General features: G+C 40.3%; 2 protein-coding genes across 2 annotated transcripts; one reads left to right on the forward strand and one right to left on the reverse strand.

Moving 5' to 3' along the window:
- Positions 1-452: 452 nt before the first annotated feature.
- On the forward strand, positions 453-14,688 carry bmp8a (bone morphogenetic protein 8a). Its single transcript, XM_036566403.1, has 7 exons — positions 453-1,914; positions 7,816-8,008; positions 8,261-8,409; positions 11,913-12,104; positions 12,802-12,881; positions 13,396-13,506; positions 13,695-14,688. The coding sequence occupies exons 1-7, from the start codon at positions 1,404-1,406 to the stop codon at positions 13,842-13,844; spliced, it is 1,386 nt and encodes a 461-aa protein (XP_036422296.1). The 5' UTR covers positions 453-1,403; the 3' UTR covers positions 13,845-14,688.
- A 2,425-nt stretch (positions 14,689-17,113) lies between these two features.
- Positions 17,114-19,774, reverse strand: zgc:91910 (uncharacterized protein LOC445276 homolog). The gene is made up of 4 exons (XM_036566404.1): positions 19,690-19,774; positions 18,696-18,838; positions 18,381-18,510; positions 17,114-18,277 (listed from the first exon to the last, which is right to left on the reverse strand). Exons 2-3 carry the CDS (start codon positions 18,828-18,830, stop codon positions 18,415-18,417), a joined length of 231 nt encoding a protein of 76 aa, XP_036422297.1. The 5' UTR covers positions 18,831-18,838; positions 19,690-19,774; the 3' UTR covers positions 17,114-18,277; positions 18,381-18,414.
- Positions 19,775-19,994: the final 220 nt, after the last annotated feature.

Consider the following 19,994-nt stretch of genomic DNA (forward strand, 5'->3'; position numbering starts at 1 on the left):
AGAAAAATAAGTACTTGTTTCTTTTATCTATTATAGTATGTTACCTTTGCATTCAAGCTGGAAACAGTAAAGCCAGACTTTAGTGTTGGCAAGAGACCACCCATAGTTATCTCTTTTCCTGTTGATAGGAGAGATTGTCTGAAGTAAACCACTCATGCTAAATTATCGTTCCTTCATGCTCCACGTCATCTGTTTCAATCTACAAAACCTAAATGCACTCTGGATCATAATTTTCTCAGCATTCAGACTACAGGCTTTGCAGCAGTTAAACCCGCCCGGCTGTCTCCAAGAGACGCATCTTAGACCACTCTCACGCCAAGCCACGTGGTAATTGTGAACAAATTTTGGGTGTGTTGAAGATGAAATGGTGGATATGGTGAATGGAGGGAACATTGCGGGGAGAGAGAGAGGGAGGAGGCTTCAGTCATTTGGGACACTCCCTCTGTCTGTCCAGCATCTTGCAAAGAGAAGGAAGGCTCATGTTCACATTACACACTCAGTACGAAGATCCCAGAGAGATTATTGCTGTGCTGCAGTGTGAGGAGTTTGTGCTTGCAGGTGTGGATTATTTTATCTGAGGGATTTGGTACAAGAATCATTACACAAGTACAAAACAGTGCAGGATATTTTGGCAAAGCTTGGACTGATTATTTACTGGATTATGCTGTACTGAAAGGCCATGAAAAGCTGGTGAGGAGTCACTCATGTACTGAGCATTTCTCATTTCTTGTGGATCTGATTTCATTCATTGCAAATCAAGCTGTAACTTGTCTACATATCTGGAGAAAAGGCAGATGTTGCATTGGTTTGCGGACCCTTTAAAGAGAGACTTGGCTGGCTGGTTGGTCAACCCACCTTATTTATTTACTGTACTGGACTTCAATTTTGCGTTCTGCCTCAGCCCTTACTCAGCACCTGCTCTTTACTTAACCTCGCTCGAACGCTTCCAAACTCTGCTCTTCAAAGCAGTGGAAAAGTCTTAAGAGCTGTTTGTTTTCCTGTAAGCTGCTTCTGCAGTGCCAGAGGTTATTGCTCTATCTGTGCTCCCTTCATAAGTAAACAGAAGAGAGTGTGGAAGAGGGAGAAGTGTGCAGGTTTATTCCGTAGATAACAGTGCAAGAGAAAGGAGGGACAGGGAGGGTGGGAGAGATAAACGGAGGGACGCGGGTAATAAACACTGATCTCTCTTAAACATCTCTGATCGCTCAGGAAAACAGGTGAACTCATTCATGGACGGCTTCTGCTACGGGAACATCTAGCGTTTGCCTTAAAGCTGAGTAATTGGTGCCATTGGGCAGCCCTGCGACTGTCCCATCGTGGGCTGAGGTTGTCCAAACGCCTCGAGACATTGAGGAAAGAGAGTCATCAGAACACAGCAGGAAGTGAGAAGGAAAACAGCACCAATGGAAGCAGGCCTCCTTAGCCGGGATGTCCCGTCTGCACGTAGGGACAAACAGAAGCTCCTGGACCAGCATGTGTCTCAAAAATACAGCAGAGGGAGGGAAGGCAGCTGTGGCACTGGCTGCAGAACTACAGGTCGCCAGTGGCTTTTCCTGCTGGTGGTCTTCTTCCCCCTGTGTTTGTTTGTCTGTGTGTGTGGGCAGAAAGAGGTACAATCAAGCTTCCGTAAGTTGAGTGGCCGAGAGAAAAAGGAGATGCAGAGGGAGATCCTTTCCATCCTGGGGCTGCCCGGGCGGCCCCGGCCTCACCCGCCACTGCGACCCCCCTCCTCTGCCCCGCTCTTCATGCTGGACCTGTACCACGCCGTGTCAGCTGAGGGGGATGAGGGTCCAGGCCTGGGCTTGAACCAAGAGGGGGTCATCCATGCTGCACTTCCTACACTCAGTACACACACGCCTCCCCTCGGCACGGTGGTCAGCGAGGCAGACACGGTCATGAGCTTCGTCAACCTAGGTAAGGGATGGCTCAAATGCACAAGGGACCTCTTTAAAGTTTTACCCTCTAACCTCTTAAACTCTAGGCTTATTTTTCAGTTCTTAGTCCTCTAATCTTAAGACTAATATGTTGTCGCTGTCAGAACAAAACCTCATATAAGTAATATGAAAAGCTGTCGCCAGCTGTCCTGTACATTGTGTAAAAAATTCATGATGAGTGGATCAATATAAATGCTCCATTTTGACCTGTAATAAAATATTTTTACATTAGTGGTCACTGAAAGTTAAAAATGTTTTTACTTCTCCTGAAATGTTTTGGAGAGTTTGGAGGTTTTTATCTAACAGCGACACTTGGCTGCCCAGTATAGCACCTCAATTAAAAAGCAGTCCAAGCAGAAACACTGCTTTTAACTTCAAAGTAAATGGGTGGAGCTAACCTACTGTAGGCTGATTAAGTAGATATATGCAAATGCATTGGTTTTGTGACATCACAAATACGATTAATTCAAAACAAGTCTTTGTTTTTCAGCTTAAATTCCACATTCGGACTGGACAGTGAACAATAAATTAAAAAAATTTAACACTGAGCATTGAATAGGAAATTCAGTTTTCCAGTCTAAGGCCATTTTAGACTTATTATATAGTAACTACTATGAAACTACTATACTGTATGTACTTCTGGACTAGCTGACAGGTGTTAAACACATACCCCCATATCACTAGCACCAATGACCTCATTCTCCTTGTCTACCTTCCTTTATTCATAGATAACTGACAAATAAAATATGAAAATATAACAAAATACGTTTCAGGGTGTTAACCTGAGGTATGCACGAATGGGTGTAAAGGCACCCAGACATTTAAGAGTTAATGCCTGTATGCAGTATTACAGACTGTTAACTCTGGCAATAAGCCCATGATGCTGGGTGACCTGTGCAGATGCTTCACTCCAATATTCTACATTTCAGCTCATAGAGGGCCTCGAAAGCTTTGGCCAAATGGATTGTTGGGTTTATTGTGGAGTCCTAGAAAACAGGATTTGTGGTCCACTGCACTGAGACAACTGCACTATCTCTCCAACATCTCTTCTTCCTGTCTCAGCCCAGAGATGATGCTTATCTGTCGCAGAATTACAATTAAATGTCTCATTCTCAGTGGCCTCCTCCCTTCATTTCTCTCCTTCTCTCCAGTGTCTTCGTCATGGGAGAACATTTGTCTTCTCTTATTTTCATCATCACTGCCAGCGGCCTATTGTCTATGATTATTAGTGCACAGCAATAAATTTTCCCTTGCACTGGAATTCCCTGCATTACTGCCTGGAAGAGACATTGTTGTTGATCCGTATTGGCCGATACGATATCAGTCATTGAGCTCATCTGGGCAAACCCTTCTGAAGGGCTGTGTGATGATGCAGAGGGCACACAGCTGTGCAGAATTACAGGCTACATCGCAAGGCAGAAAGAGGAGGAGGGAGAGGGAAATGAAAATAATGTCAGGCACTCCTCTAAAAATACACAGCGAGGCTGTAATTAGTGGTTGTGTGTTGAGCGGGAGCCGGCCCCACACTGCCTCTAATTACCCTACAGCGCAGGCCTGGCCGTGGGTGTTAGTCTGACCCACAGGGCTCTACAAGGACAAATGTTCATCTTCCTCGCTCTCGCTGTGGATTTATCCCTCTCTCCCTCTCCTGTCTGCCCATTCTTCAGCACATTGTCTCGTACCCCTGCAAAACACACTCCCTCTCTCTCCTTCATTTACTTCTATATCATAGCGTAGCTGCAGCTGATGACACTCCTCTGCTCCTCTCTTTCTTTAAATGTCTTCTCTCAGTTTTTTCCCTGTCTCTCCCACTCTTTCATTTCTCCTGGCCTGTCACTCCCTCATCCTCTCTCCTTCACCCCCCCCCCGCTGTGTTGTACAGTAGTGTTGTCCTGTAGGCCATACTGTAGGCAGGGATGCTGTCGTCCTCATCTTTCTCTCTCTCTCTCTCTCTCTTTCTCTCTCTCTCTCATCAATGCAGGTGCATAACATCATTTTCTCCCATGTCCTCCATATACTATATACCTAGAGTCGTATGCAAATGTTTTAGTGCCCCAGTCACATTACATGTTTTGGTGATTTTCTGAGTGAAAATAAGTTACACATCCTCTACAGAGAACACAGTTATGCACATTATAATGCACAGTTAGTGTTTATTTGCTAAATTTATCATTTTGGAAAAAATAAAACAAAATGTGGCCTGTGCAAAAGTTATGGTACGTTTTATATTTGATATACTATTTTATATTTTTTTCTGATACGTTAAACCCAGCAAATAAATAGAAACTACTTTAAAATTTGCTGACAAATGCCATATTTTAGTCTGTTCTGTGTCTGTCATCTTTTCAATAAAACATTCAATTTGATTGGGAGTGTTTAAACCTGCCTTCTGCCCAATGACAACTGGGATAGGCTCCAGCACCCCACCGCGACCCAGAAGGATAAGCGGTTTAGATGATGATGATGTGTGTGTGTGTTTGTGTGTGTGTGTTTAAACTTTTGCACACAACTGTATAATATGGAATAGGCAGAGCAAATTGAAGAGGTTGTCACACAGCATTCTGTTGAGCTAACACCGTGTGAGTACGTAATAAGTTGAACGCAGTTGGTCGGCATCCCAAATATTAAGAAGATCCATTTTGTCCTTTCAACAAAAACCTAACCACCTTGAGAGCCACAATACTTTATGTCCTTTTAACTTTGGCAGTAAATACGTCGCAGTATGTGCTAATGTACTAGCATAGGCTAAAAAATATGAAAAAATGCAGACTTACTTTGCTCTGCTTTAAGCTTCAGCTCAGCTGTAGTCGCTTTTCTCGCATCTCCGACAGGAAACTTTTCCACAAAAGTAGTAGTGATACTTTCTTTTAAAATGTCTCTCAACGTTAAATTTTGTACGATGCTGAAGTCGCTTCTCATTCACCAGCTTCTTGTTCTAATTCTCCTGTTCCACCTTAAATAAATGGTGCCTGAGGCGCCACAATGTAACTGCACCATTTAAGGTGGAACGGGAGAATTCGAATGAGAAGCTGACTTCAGCCTCGCGACTTTTTTAGTGTTTGACAGTTTCTTGTTGCAGATTAAAAATATCAGGAAACCAGCTGGAGTGCTTATAAATGCAAATAAGTCCATTCGTCTCCAAACTATCGATGTTCGTCTCTTTGCCTTTTCGTTAGCTACAAGCTAGCCGAGACTGTTGTCGTTGCTATGGTGACCAGCGGTCTGCGCGCCAGCCTTCAGGGTTAAAGGGTGAATTAGCAGTTACACATTAAGTCCAGTGTTTAAGACCATTTATTTATATCTTATTTATATATTTATATCTTACCTATTATATTTTACTTTAAAGGAGGATTATTTTATTTTTACCTAAAAGCAATGCAGCTTCTTGAACTAGACAATTAATTACTTGCTAGTTGCTCGATTTTTGATGACAACAGTCTCAAAGAATCAGAGTCACTGTATTTCTCCAAGTATGCACACATGTATGACATGTAACATACTAAACAGACCAGACAAACACAGACTGTACAAAACTAAACAAATATTTAACTAAGGCACAAAAAATGAAAATACAGTAAAGAATGAGAAATAATAATAAAGAGCCAAAGTGGGTGGATCTTAAAGAGATGTGCAAATATCTGTACATATGCAGACATGAATGTCTATACAAATGCTGGTCTGAGGAGAACTATATTACAATATAATAGAATAGAAAACAGTTATATACAGTATATGACAGGATGATATGAGCATTTGTGAAAATTTTACATTTGCACAGCTGAGCAAATGAGGATTATGTTACAGATGGAGTTATACTGTAATATAGTAAGGGAGGTTTTTTGGTTTCAGTTTAAGATTTAAGTGCAAAGACTAGCCAAAGTCTAGCACTCCAGTGACAGTATTGTTTTAGCACCTTGTATCACTCATTGTCCATTTGATCTGGTACACTTACCATATAAGTGCACTTTGTAGTTCTACCATTACAGTCTGTTGTCCATCTGTTTTTCTGCATACTTTGATAGACTTTGTTTATCCCATTCATCAATGGTCAGGACCCCCACAGGACACCACTGAGCAGGTATTATTTGGGTGGTAGACACTGACACTGAGTGTTGTGTTGGTAAAAGAGGATCAGACACAACAGTGTTACTGGAGTTTTTAAAACACTGTGTCCACTTACTGTCCACTCTATTTGACACACCTACTTTGTTGGTCCACCTTGTAGATGTAAAGTCAGAGACGACAGCTCATCTGTTGCTGCACAGTTTGTGTTACTCATTCTCTAGTGTTTCATCAAGGATTAGTCTCTGACCACAGGACGCTGTTGGCTGGATTTTTTGGTTGGTGGACTAGTCCAGCAGTGACACAGAGTTGTTTATAAGCTTCAGTAACACTGCTGTGTGTGATCCCCTAAGGGGGTTCTGGCTACTGATGAAGCAGTAAAGAGAGGGCTAAATAATTTTGCAGACTTGATATCTAATAAAGTGGCTACAAACTGTATATTTGGCTGTTATTTCAGCCAAAAGGTTTCTTACTCAGTACTGACTAAAAAGGAACACAAACTTATGTACATGCCACATTTAATGTTTTTTTTTCCTACTGTTTCCATGTTCCTTTATATATATATATATATATATATATATATAATATATATATATATATATACCAATCAGGCATAACATTACGACCACCTCCTTGACATGTATGTGTATTATATGTCAAACTCAACTACTAAAAGGTCATATTAAAAAATCTCAACAAATATGCGGGCCAGCTGTATTTATTTTATATTTTTACATTTTGCCATGACCCCAAATGGCCATTGTTTATTCAAAATATGCCAAAACTACAACAGCAAAAAATAGGCACTGAATACTTGAACGATTCAAAAATTATTTTAAATAAAAAAAAATTTTTATATAAAATAGTAGACTACACTAGCTGCGGATAACTGTTTAACCTTTTCAAGACACCTGGCATCTTTTTTTTTGTGGCGCTGTCACATAGATTGCTATTGGGGAGGGGGTGGGAGTACACATTACATTGCAGTGCATGCTGGGAACTGTAGTGCAGCTCATGGTGAAATGGGCTAATATTAATAGAATTTTGCAGGCTGAATAGGATTGTGCCATGGGCCTTGTGTTTGACACATGGGGTCTACATAGATATGGAAAAGGTGATATGGTCAGATGAGTCACCATATTCTCCACAAGAGCGTGAGTGCATGTGTGGCATACACCAAGAGAACAATACAGGCTTGGGTGACACTTTGTTTTGAGTCGTCCTTTTTGATGAAACAAACACTCAACAGACTCTCAGTAACATATCAAAAACATATGAGGGTTAGGATTAAGTTTTGGGTTGAGGTTAAGGTTAGGGTTCAGATTAGAGTCAGGTGAGGGATAAGTTTTGGGTAAAGTTAGCTTTTATGTAATGGAAGTAACATATTACCAGTACATCTGCTTAATGTAAGTAATGTATCTACAGCACATGTACAAGATATTTACTTCAGTGTATTCAGATGCTTCACCACTGCTACTTCACTGATGTGTTGTTGATGTGTTACTGATAGTTATTCTGAGTAATCATTCTTATCCTATGATGAAACATTTCTATCCTGATCGGAGTGGTCTTCCAGGGTGACTGTCCCCTCATTCACAGGGCACCCAGGGGTCACTGAATGCTTTGATAATTTTGAAAATGATGTAAATCATATGCAATGGCTTTTGCAGTTACCATACCTCCAGTACTGTTCCAGAGATTGTGGAATCTATGCCAAGGTGCACTGAAGCTGCTCTGATTACTTATGCTTGTCCAGCATCTAACTGAGCCATGGTCGATCTCTCTGTCTCTCTCTTCTTCACCTCTCTCTCTCCCTCAGTGGAGCACGAGAGAGACCTCCTCCAGCCTCGGCCCTACTGGAAAGAGTTCCGTTTTGATCTGACGCCACTTCCACAGGGAGAGACGGTCACTGCCGCAGAGTTCCGCATCTACAAAACCCTGACCATGGGTCAGCGGGCAAACCGTACCCTCCACATCTCTGTCTATGAAATCCAGAGGGAGAAAAGACACAGGTCAGTCACACTCTAGTGTCCTTCTTAGAGTGCATACAATTCAAGCACCTCAGGAATAAATTCATCATGTACTTTGTTTGTTTGTTTATTTTTTTAATTTAAGGTGGCGGGCTATGTGACCTTTTTAGACATTGTAGGGGCTATGTGGCCCTGCTACACTAGAGATTGATCATCCAGGCCAGTGTCTGCAGTCTTCATAAAGCAGTAAACATCTCAGTCCACAAAGACCTGATCTTGCTGGTGTGTTTTCAGGGAGCCTGAGCTGGTCCTGTTAGACATGCAGTCTGTTCCAGCAGGGCAGGAGGGCTGGCTGGCCTTCGATGTGACATCTGCCAGCAACCACTGGCTACTGCACCCACGAAGTAACCTAGGCATCCGATTGTATGTGGAAACAGAAGAGGGTGAGCATCTTGTACAACACCAAATAAAAAAGCAAGGCATATCAAGTTGATGGCTGATGTTTGTTCACATGGAATAGGAGGAAAAACTGAGAGGATGTTAGAAGGTGATAGCTGTGCAGTATAACACATTTGCTGTTGAAACTCTGGGGACACGATGACATCTTATCCCATTCCTGTAACTTTCCAATCAAGTAAGGAAACTACCTGCAGACTATTTACTAATGCTTTAAATTAGGGCTGAAAAACAGTTAAAAGAATTAATTACAACCCTGTTTCCAAAATAGTTGGGCTGCTGTGCAAAATGTAAATAAAAACAAGGCAATGATGTGCAAATTATTCAAACCCAATATTTAATTGAAAATAGTACAAAGACATATAAACAAGCATATAAAAGTTTTTTGTTTTTTTTTTTAAATATATGCCCATTTTGAATTTGATGCCAGTAACACATTTCAAAAAAGGGACAGGAGCATGTTTACCACTGTGTTGCAACACTTCTACTTTTAACAACACTCTGTATGTGTTTAGGGACTGAGGAGACCAATTGCTGTAGTTTTGAAGGTGAATTTTTTTCCCCATTCTTGCTGTATATAGGATTTCAGCTGCTCAACAGTTCAGGGTCTTCTTCGTTGTATTACTCATTTCAATTCAACAAGGCCTTCCCTGAAAAAGACGTCGTCTGGATGGCAGCATATGTTGCTCCAAAACCTGTATATATTATTAAGCATTAATGGTGTCTTCACTGATGTGCACGTCACCCATGCCATGTGCACCAATGCACCCCTATACCATCATGAATACTGGCTTTTGAACTGTGCACTGATAACAAGCCATATGGTCCTTCTCCTCTTTAACCTGGAGGACACTCTGTCCCAGTCCATCTTAAATGAGCTCAGGTCTCATTTCTGAATTATATATGGTTTCTTCTTCGCATGGTAGAATTTTAACTTGCATTTGTGGATGCAGTGGCAAACTGTGTTCACAGACGATGATTTTTTAGAAGTGTTCTTGAGTTCATGAAATAATTTCCACTGCAGAATCATGTCTGTTTGCAGTGCCACCTGAGGGCCTGAAGACCACAGCCATCCAATATTGGTTTTTGACTTTGTCCCTTGCTTACAGAGATTTCTCTGGATTCTCTGAATCTTTAATGATGTTATGTACCGTAGATGATGAAATACCCAAGTTCTTTGCTTTTTAACATTGAGAACTGTTATCATTGAATTGTTGCACTATTTGCCCCTGTAGTCTCACAGGGGGATGAATCGTTCCCCATCTTTACTTCTGAAAGACCCAGCCTCTCTGGGATGCTCTGTTTATACTCATTCATGTTATTAACCTGTTGCCATTTAACCTTATTAGTTGTGAGATGTTCCACCAGGTGTATTTTTAGCATTACACAACCTCACCAGTCCTTTATTGCCCCTGTCCTAATGTTTTTGGAACATGTTGCTGGCATGTTGCATTCTGTTTTTACTTACATTTTGCACAGCATCCAAAATTTTTTGGAAATGAGGTTGTACCTTTATGATTAATTGCAATCACATCTTATTTCCTTAAAGCTGACCTAATTTTTATTTAAAAGCAGAAGATTTTAAAACAGATTTCTTTCACTTTATTAGGTAAAAAACATTTTTGCGCTTCATACTACTTCATATAGTGCTCTTAATAAAGAGTGGGAAGGTTTGTTTCCAAAGCTTATGAAGAGTAGATATGGCCTCATTAGTGATTTAGTGGTTATCTTTTCAGAACTATTGTTAACAACACATACTGGAAATCTTTTGGTGCCGTTGGGTAATTTACCACAGGATGATGAGTGGGGGTTAGAGCACCTGCAGGTGTCTTCTCCATCTGACACAGACTTGGTCAAAGCAGTTATGCCTTTATGTAAATTATATGTAAATTAGACATATTCTACATATTATATACAATTGCTGATTTGTTCTTACAAATCGTATTATAATGCAGACTTGAATTGGTTCAGAAACTAAACACAGTGTCATTAGTTAGATTCAGTCAACAAATATAGTGTCCCTTATGTGCATCTTAATGATGTCAGCAAGTCGCTCTCAGTCAGGCTGAAGACTTTGAAGGTTCCTGAATGGTCACATTTCACCCAGTTATACGAAGATGGAAAAACCCAGTTCCAGCTCCTGTACCATTGACCGCCACCATGTCTAGTAGTAGATTGGAGTTGGGCATAAACAAGTCCTTATCTCATGTCACAACGTCCTTCGCAAGGAACATCTTACAGGCCTCATAGAGATGCAAAAGCCAAAGAACTATTATTCCTAGGTGTAAGAAAAATACACTATATGGACAAAAGTATTGAGACACACCTCTTAATCATTGAATTCAGGTGTTTTAATCAGTCCCCTTTCCACAGGTGTATAAAATCGAAAAGTGGAAGTGTTTAGGAACCACAGCACTATTCAGCCATGAAGTGTCAGGCCACATAAAGTTACAGAGCTACGAGACTCATAGCGCATAAAAGTCACCAGTGCTCTGCTGACTCAATAACTGCAGGGTTCCAAACCTCCTCTGGCATAAACATCAGCACAAAAACTGTGCTCCGGGAGCTTCATGGCACGGATTTCCATGTCCAAGCAGCTGCATGCAAGCCTTACATCACCAAGTACAATGCCAAGCGTCAAATGGAGTGGTGTAAAGCACACCACCACTGGACTCTGGAGCAGTGGAAACATATTTTGTGGAGTGATGAATCACACTTCTCTATGTGGCAGTCTGATGGACGAGTCTGGGTTTGGTGAATGCCAGCAGAACATTACCTGCCTGACTGCACTGTGCCAGCTGTAAAGTTTGGTGGAGGAGGGATAATGCTATGGGGTTGTTTTTTGGGGGTTGGTCTAGATCCCTTAGTTCCAGTGAGGCTAAATCTTAATGCTTCAGCATACCAAGACATATTAGACAAATTTATGCTTCCAACTTTGAGGAAACAGTTTGGGGAAGGCCCTTTTCTGTTCCAGCATGACTGTGCCCCAGTGCACAAAGCAAGGTCCATAAAGACATAGTTGGGTGAGTTTGGTGTGGAAGAACTTGACTGGCCCACACAGAGCCCTGACCTCAACCCTATCAAACACCTTTAGAATGAACTAGAATGGAGATTGCGAGCCTGGCCCTCTCATCCAACATCAGTGTCTGACCTCACAAATGCTCTTCTGGATGAATGGGCAAAAATTCCCACAGACACACTCAAAAATCTTGTAGGAAGCTTCCCAGAAGAGTGGAAGCTCAGAGTATGTCATTACTCCCAAGGTAGTCGTGTCTAAGGTCAAAACTGTTTGTGTGATATTTTTTTCAAAATTAACTTGGTTGGTATTTAATTTATTAAGTTATTACAATCTGACAAAGAAAACATGCTCATTTCTGTTAAAATCACTTTGAAAAGCTAGATGTCTCCCCAGACATTTGCTGGGAAGTGTGTATTTTTATTCATTATTCATTATATTTATTATGTTAATTATGTTTTGTCACTCTCTCAGACCGCTCATTGTCTGCGGGTTGGGTGGGTTTGATTGGCCGCAGAGGCCCTCGCTCCAAACAGCCCTTTATGGTGACATTCTTCCGGGCCAGCCAGGCCCCTTGCCGCCCGCCTCGAGCTGTCAGACACAACAGCCCACGCAAGAAAAAAAACAAATATGATCTGCCCCATCCGAACAGACCTGGCATATTTGGTAAGTGCAAACAAGTACGGTAAAGTTGCAGGAGGTAGAAATGCCACATATTTTATAATAACTAATTAATTAATTAAAAGAGCAAATGTTCAGACTATCCTAACCTCAGACAGTCAAATACGGAGTAAATGATTTGTTTGTATTCTAGTTTTATGCACGTTCATCTATGGTACATGTGTCAAGCTCCAGTCCTCATGGGCCAAAACACTGCATCCTTCAGCATGCTGCCTCATTAAACACACCTGATTCAGCTCATCAGCTAATTAGCAAGGCCCTCAAGAACTGAATTCACAGCGTTAGATGAGGGTAAACACTAATCTCCGCAGCACTTTGGCCTGGAAGGTCCCCAGTTTGACATGTCTGATCAATCAAGCCACTGGGTTAGCAGTCTTGTACTTCAGCTTACTGGCCTCAAAGAGTTTTTTAGTAATTAGTGAATTAAAATGGAAGTGTGGCTGTATTGTCCCTTTAAACTATACTGTGGATCTACCAGATCCATAAAATAGAGTTTGTTTTCTGAGAGGTATATGGCAGCATGCCAAGCTCAATCACCATAGCAAAATTTTCTATTAGCCACTGATTTTTTATGGTTAAACCATCATATTTCAAATAAACTGTCTCAGCCACTCCACTTTTAATTTGTTCATTTACTGTGGCAACAAATCAATAAAAATGATTTTGTCTTTTTTCATTTCAGATCAGCATCATGCAAACAGTGGGCGGCAGGCCTGTAAAAAGCATGAGTTATATGTCAGCTTTAGTGACCTTGGCTGGAAGGTAAACTGTACATCTCAATACAGTATGTAGAAAAGTATTCTGTGTACTGTTAAATGCAAAAGTGACACCCCTGGTCAAATGACATGATTTGCTGATTTTGTGAATGAAAATAAGTGAACACCTCCTCTACAGAGAACTAGCTTTAAGCAGAAGCTGCCCAGAACTCCAGCCCAAGTTCTTATAGTTCTCTCCCCTCCTGTCACACAGTCCCCCCTCAAACCTTAATCCACATTCACAAAAAACATGAAATGTGGCTTGAGCAAAAGTTTTAAAAAATTTTATTTTCAAATATGTTAAACTCAGAAAATAAACAGAAGCTGTGTACTACAATTTACAGACAAAAGTCATATTTGTCATATATATTCTCTGTTCAGGATGTTATTTTCACTTAAAAAATCAACAAAACATCATTTCACTGTGGGTGTTCAAACTTTTGCATACAACACTATATATATATATATATATATATATAGCATGTACCTGACCTCAAACCTGGGTTTTCGTCTTTTTTCAGGATTGGGTTTTGGCCCCTCCAGGTTACTCAGCATATTACTGTGATGGGGAATGTGACTATCCTCTGGGCTCCTGTATGAACGCTACTAATCACGCCATGATCCAGCTTGTGGTTAGTACCTTTTTACCAAGTTTATTGCATTATTTTTTTCTGCATGTGTGTATAAGATGTGTCTGACATAATTTGGATTAATTCTAAATCTGCAAAATATCATGGGCAGATCTATTCTAACAGTGAACTGATCAGTCTGAAATTGTGACTGAGCTGAAACAGACAGAGTGACTTCTTGTCTTTGACAGGTCCATCTTATAAAGCCAGACGAGGTACCGAAGGCCTGCTGTGCGCCAACCAAGCTCAGTCCCATCTCTGTGCTCTTTTATGATGACAACAACAATGTAATACTCAAGAAACATCGGAACATGGTGGTCAAGACCTGCGGCTGCCTGTAAACAAGTATCAACGTTTTATCCAGGCTGGGCCGGGCTGACATTATGCCCAACTGCACTACTTCTAGCATACAACGTTATTCTTTCAGGCATGTCATTAACCAGTTCTGTGACATAGTTGCTCAGTTTGTCATGCTGACAGAGGTAGGAAGTATTTATCCATCAGTAATTAAGGCCGGTGTTCGATGCTAAAAGTGTTTTCTTTTTTCCACAATTCTCCTCACATTAAATAAGCTGACCATGTATTAATTAGACAATACACAGACATTGTAATCATCTGTAATAATAATCAGGTGTTCCACTTTAAATGAACATAAGTCTGATGTAATATAGCGGTTCTCGCTCCATCACCCTGAGGAAATCTAATCAGTTAATCATCGCCATCATCAATCACGCATGAGATGCAATGCTGTCCAGTTTCTCAGCAGGAGGATGCATTGTGGCTGGTATCTCAGTAATTTGTACATTTATAACTAGGTGAATATGGTGCTGCTGAAGGAAAGTCTAACATCAGGTGTGAGTGTGTGTTGTGTCTGATTATGAATATTCTGCTGGTGGAATGTAATAAGAAATAGTCACATGCTGATAATGCTGGAAACTGAATTTTAATGTGTAGCAATTAAAACAACAACCTTACACATGGATGGAAACATGGATAGAATACATCAACAAAGAACAAACAGGAAAAGTAATAATTCTTATCTAATTACTTGCCTAATATCTGAGAATGTAAGCTAAAAATAAAATGCAAAGTAAAAAGTTCTCTTTTAATTTCTTTGAACTAAAACACGCTTTGAACTGGTCTGCCAAAATGGAATAAATCATGATGATCTCACTTTAACAACTACATGTTGTTATGTATTCTTCATGTCTTGCAACAGAGGTTTATTGCGGTGTCCACTGATCACTTGGTGCTGGGGCTTTCTCTGGATAAGAGTTTGGACCCTGCTGAATGACTACAGGCTAATACAGTCAGGCTATAACCATTTTCTTGGTATAGTTCTGTTTGCTGCAGTAGCACAGTCTCTCTGATATTGTCTTCTTTTTGTGTTGTCATTTCTGAGAGCCAAACGCATCCCCATAACTAGCATCTTATTATGATCACTATTGAGAAAAGAAGGATTTGTTTGGTCCTACAATTAAGGTTAATATAATAACAACAAAGTAAGTCATATTTCAGAACTTTTAAACTATGTATGAAACACTTTTACAGTCTAATTTGACATCTTTGTGTCATTATGTTATCTAAAAATAAAGACAGTGTTCCTCTGTGTCGCATGTACTGGGACATGGATGCATTACTGTCTGTCACCTGTTTCCAGTGTGCATTGATTAGTGAGTCATATACCTCTTAGTTTGAATAATAAGATATTCTTCACATATTGTGGTGTTGATGAAGGGTCATTTGATTTGATTACGAGGATGTTCATCAGTAGAAAGATGATTTTACTTCATAAAAAACTGAAAAAGCAATTAAACTTTGGGACCGGAGCCTGTATTTCCGCTCAGGTTGTCCAAATAGAACAGAATTAATTTCAGATTGTGATAGTATTGCTTGAAAATCACACAGAAAACAAAAAAATCCCTAGTCTTGGTCCATGGTCACTGGCTCAGTTAGCACCAAATTAGTGTTAAAACAACAGTAAGACTCTCAGCGTCCAAAATAATGCAGAAAATCTGATCTTTCAAAACAGCATGGATAAACCCAAAGCCACTTTCAAACTAGTCAAACCCATAAACTCTTGGATTTAATTACCTGAATATTTTATGTATTAAATGTACAAAGTAATCCACAGAGGCAGCATACAAAACTGAATTTGACTGAACTGAGCACTGGAAATCTACAGTTAGCAAATTCCTGACCTTTCTGAAGTTCTTTGATCCTATTTGCTTTAGATAATGCAATGGATGCAAATACAGCAAAGTTTCAGCTATTACAGTCGTCTATTGTCCCACATCATAATATTCAACATGATGATGATTATTTCAAATCTTAAAAAAGGAATTTGAATTACAATAAACAAGGCTTCCATCATGACTGATAGCGCTGTGGTTTAGCTGCATTCTTCACTATAATGGATCCAGTACAAAGAAAAGACAGTAATATAAGGCCAGTTTTCCAGAGACAGTTACACTGCCAGTGGAGATTTTCTACTGAAAATCCTGTTTTCGTCTACAGGACCTTGGATTTATGTTTGTCCAGAAATCCAGCACAAACATAACTTTTCAGGAGAAGAAAAATATTCTTATCTTTTGATGTAAGGAAAAGTAAAAAGATTTTATTCTAAGCAATTTGGGATCATTTTGACCTTTGTTCCAGCAGCAATGATATATTTATAGACATATGGAAAAGTTTGGGCACCCCTGGGCTAATTGTACTTTATTGCTTTTCTAAGTGAAAATGAGAAATGAGTTTACACATCCTTTACAGCAAACACACTTCTGCACATTCTAATGCATAATTTATTTGCTTCGAATATATGAAAAAAAGAAAATGAAATGTGGAATGTGTGTGTGTGTGTGTGTGTGTGTGTGTGTGTGTATGTGCATTGGTTTCTTCAGTAATATTCTTGTGACTTGCCTCAGCTGATCACAGAAAATCATGACTCCTCATGAAAAAGAGTAGTGCATTTTATTGCATGTTTTTATTAAATAATTCTTTGTTGATTATTCACTATTCAGTTATCCCATCCTGGCTTGTGTATTCCATTTTGAACATTTTTGTCCAAGTATTTTGTGCTTACAGACACCTGCTCACCTCATCCTCTTGGTTAGAGAAGCTGCTGAATGTGATGTGGAAGTGGTGCAAGTTCTTAGAGAAAACTCTGACTACACTAGTTTAATGAGCAAGCTGCTCAATTTTGTGCCGAAAATGTGATTTGTTGACTTCAAACACAATGTCAAACTAAATGTGATGCTAAATATTTAGAAAGGGAAAAACATCTTGGGCATGACCACAGTTCCAGCCACCATGACTTAGGACATTTTTATGTGAAACATAACCACTGAGGAATTCAGCGGAGTGAGTCTGACTGGCTGCGTTCACCACACTTCAGAAAACTGCAGCCACAACAGTAAATACCACAACATCTCTGTGGCCAGTTCATTGTCTAGAAGAAACACTTCCCTAGACCCATATTTTGAACGCCTGATCCCAGTTCTAAACATCCAAATAATAAATGGTACCTAAAAATTAAGGATTTCCACACGCTAATAGGCACTGTTCTCACTGAAGTCAATACACTTATATGTGAGAATCACAAAAAAGTGGGTACATTGTAATTACTTTAATAATGCATTTTAATTTTCAAGTTAGTAGCTATACAAAGTGAATGCTAGTCATATTTACCTTTTCAGTACATGGGGCAAAGAAGTGGGGTACATACAGATTCTAAAAAAAAAGCATCAACCTGCTAAGTTTGGCTAAAATTCCCAAAGCTTTCCCACCTAATAATCAATGTGACATATTAAAAAGTACTGAAATAAATAGTCATTCTACCACAATGAAGAGTTACGCTGCAAAGCTTCAGGAGAACAAAGCCAAGATCTGCAAATTCCAAACTCCAGTGAACTCTTATCACTTCATTCTGAGTGTAGAATTTCAAACACCTATTTTATATTTGGTATGCAATTAAATATTACTTGACTGCATATCTCATTACATCACACCCATGGCAGTGAAGCTTTCTAGCATAGGTCTTAAAGTTAATACTCCAAAGGATTAATTTCACGTTTCTAAACTGGCACTAATTCAGTTTCCCCCCACTGTGATCACATTTGAGACATGAAATAACGCTGAGTTGCATTAACATCTAGAGAATAAAGGAAATAAAGTCAAAACACACCCATATGCACCTTCTAGGCAGTCACCATGACACATTTTGACTATGCTTATACATTTATTGAAAACCATAGAACTGCTCCAACTTGTAAGCAATTCCAGGGACTCTATTCAACACAAAGTACTTTGCATGAGAGCATAATTTGTTGCTTTGAAGATCATTTTTGCCAACCACACTGATCTAATTCAGTCACAACCCTGGCCAATATTGTTGATCCCCACACTTCTGCAATTCTAAATCATGGCTCATGTTGAAAGAACAGAACAAGACATGTGAGCAACATTTGAATAGTATGCACCAGAGAACATTTGTGTATGTGTTAATAAAGTTTTGCCGTGATGGGAGAAAAGAAAAACATTAAATTAGTGGTGGATAAATACTGAGAGGTTTGACAGGACATGACAATGAGGCTGTCAGGGTGCATAGCACACTTGAAATGACTGTTCGCCTAAATGAAGGCAAGATACATATAAAAATATAAAATCAAACGGGTGCTGGTGTGCTTTAGTCCATCCTTAGGTCTCCTGTCACTATGTGTCCAGATGAGTTGAATCAGTTGGCCAAGCTGAATCGCATCATTTCTTTCCCCAGGGTCTGCGGATTATACCAAATTCAATGAGTACAACATTCACACTGCAAAGAAGATACAGATTTAAACCTGGTTTACAGCATTGATCAAGAACACCTGTTAACTTACCCCAAATGCAGATATTGTTAATTCCTAGTATCCTTTATGCCTGCACATCCACCAGCTCAGGGGGCATTGGTGATTTGGGATGTTTGCTTTCAAAATGCTGCTTGAATGTCTTTGGGTCTGGCATCTGTGTCTATAAATGAAGGCAGGACCCCAAAAGAAAAAAAACAAAAAAGGTCAGTCACCAGTCTTTAAAGGAAACACAAATTAACTATAAAGCAACACATACCACTGTTAGCCATTTCCAAACCATAAAGAACATCAATGTATCAGCTATCACTGTACACTGATACCTCGATTAATGCATTACAGACTTACCCTGCAAACAGGGCATGTGTGGACGAGGGCAGCTTTGGCAGCAGTCTTCTGATCCGCTCCCTGTGCCTTCTTCTTTTCTGCTGCCTTTTTGGCGTTCTTCTGCTGGGACTGAATCTTCTGCTGCCCGCGAGCCATGGCTTTCCCTGGAAACACACATCATCTGTGTAAGTAACTGTATCACTGGCTCTCTGAAAGGAGTGAGGCAGTTGGTTGGCTAGCTAGCCAAGCTGGCTCAATAAACAGGGGCTATAATCCAACACCGCATACTACACGCACTGTACTGCTGAATGTACGAGTAACATGGAGCACTATTTTTGGTATACTATACAGCACAGTAGTGTGCAGTTATCGACGCAGCCGAAGTGGTCTGAGCGTTTATACGGTCACCGTTAGTGTTCGCCAGCTGCTGAGCGTGCTGGGAAAACAACGATATAACATTTAAAACATTACTGAGCCAAACACAAAGCGAAAAGTTCAAAAGGTCAGTGTAACATTAAAGCCTGGTAATCTAACGTACATGTTCATAAGAATCGCGAGGCGTGTTACTCTGTGCTAACGTTAGCTGGTCAGCTAACTAGTTAGCCAGCGAGCTGAAGCGCAGACATCATGAAGGCCGATGTTAAAAAAGCGCAAACTGCCGTGGAGATTAGTCGTCGATTAACCGACCGACACTTTATGAAGGCGCTAGTCTTTTATCAGCACTCGGAAAAATATGACAAAATGAGCCGCACAGGTTGATTTGACATGAACGACACTCGCTGAAGTCAGCGAATCGCTCCGCCATGTAAAGCTGCTCAGTTAGCGCGAGCCCGTCATCGAGCCATGTTTCCTCCTCGACCGTCGCCTTTACGGGCGTCCCGCCTCGCTCCGTCCAGCTTTCCACTTTCTTATGTGGCCATAAATTGGTTCTTAAAGCAAGAGGGATGAATGTATTACTGAAATAAAGAATTTACTGAGTGAAATACTGAATTTAGGCACGGTTAACAGACAATACCTTGGCGCTTGAGGAGCTACAGCTTGTAGAAGCTGGGCGAGGAGTAGAGCGGACGACGCAAGTCGAGCTTCCGCTGGAGACTTGGAATAAAAGTCTTTGCTCGTTTGGTCTTTTCATGGTTTCCGTCGTCTTTTTTTGTTTTTACATTGCGTTATCAAATGCAAGTTACAGGAACTTTAGATACCACATATATTCATAAATACAAATGTACAAGTGGTAGGTGGTTGTAACAAACTGTCATTCGGTACTGTCTTTTTGGCCAAAATTTCCTCACTCTTTTCGAAGATTAAAAAAAAAACGGCACT

Source organism: Colossoma macropomum, unplaced genomic scaffold (genome assembly GCF_904425465.1).
Source record: "Colossoma macropomum unplaced genomic scaffold, Colossoma_macropomum, whole genome shotgun sequence".
Taxonomy (NCBI): Eukaryota; Metazoa; Chordata; class Actinopteri; order Characiformes; family Serrasalmidae; genus Colossoma; species Colossoma macropomum.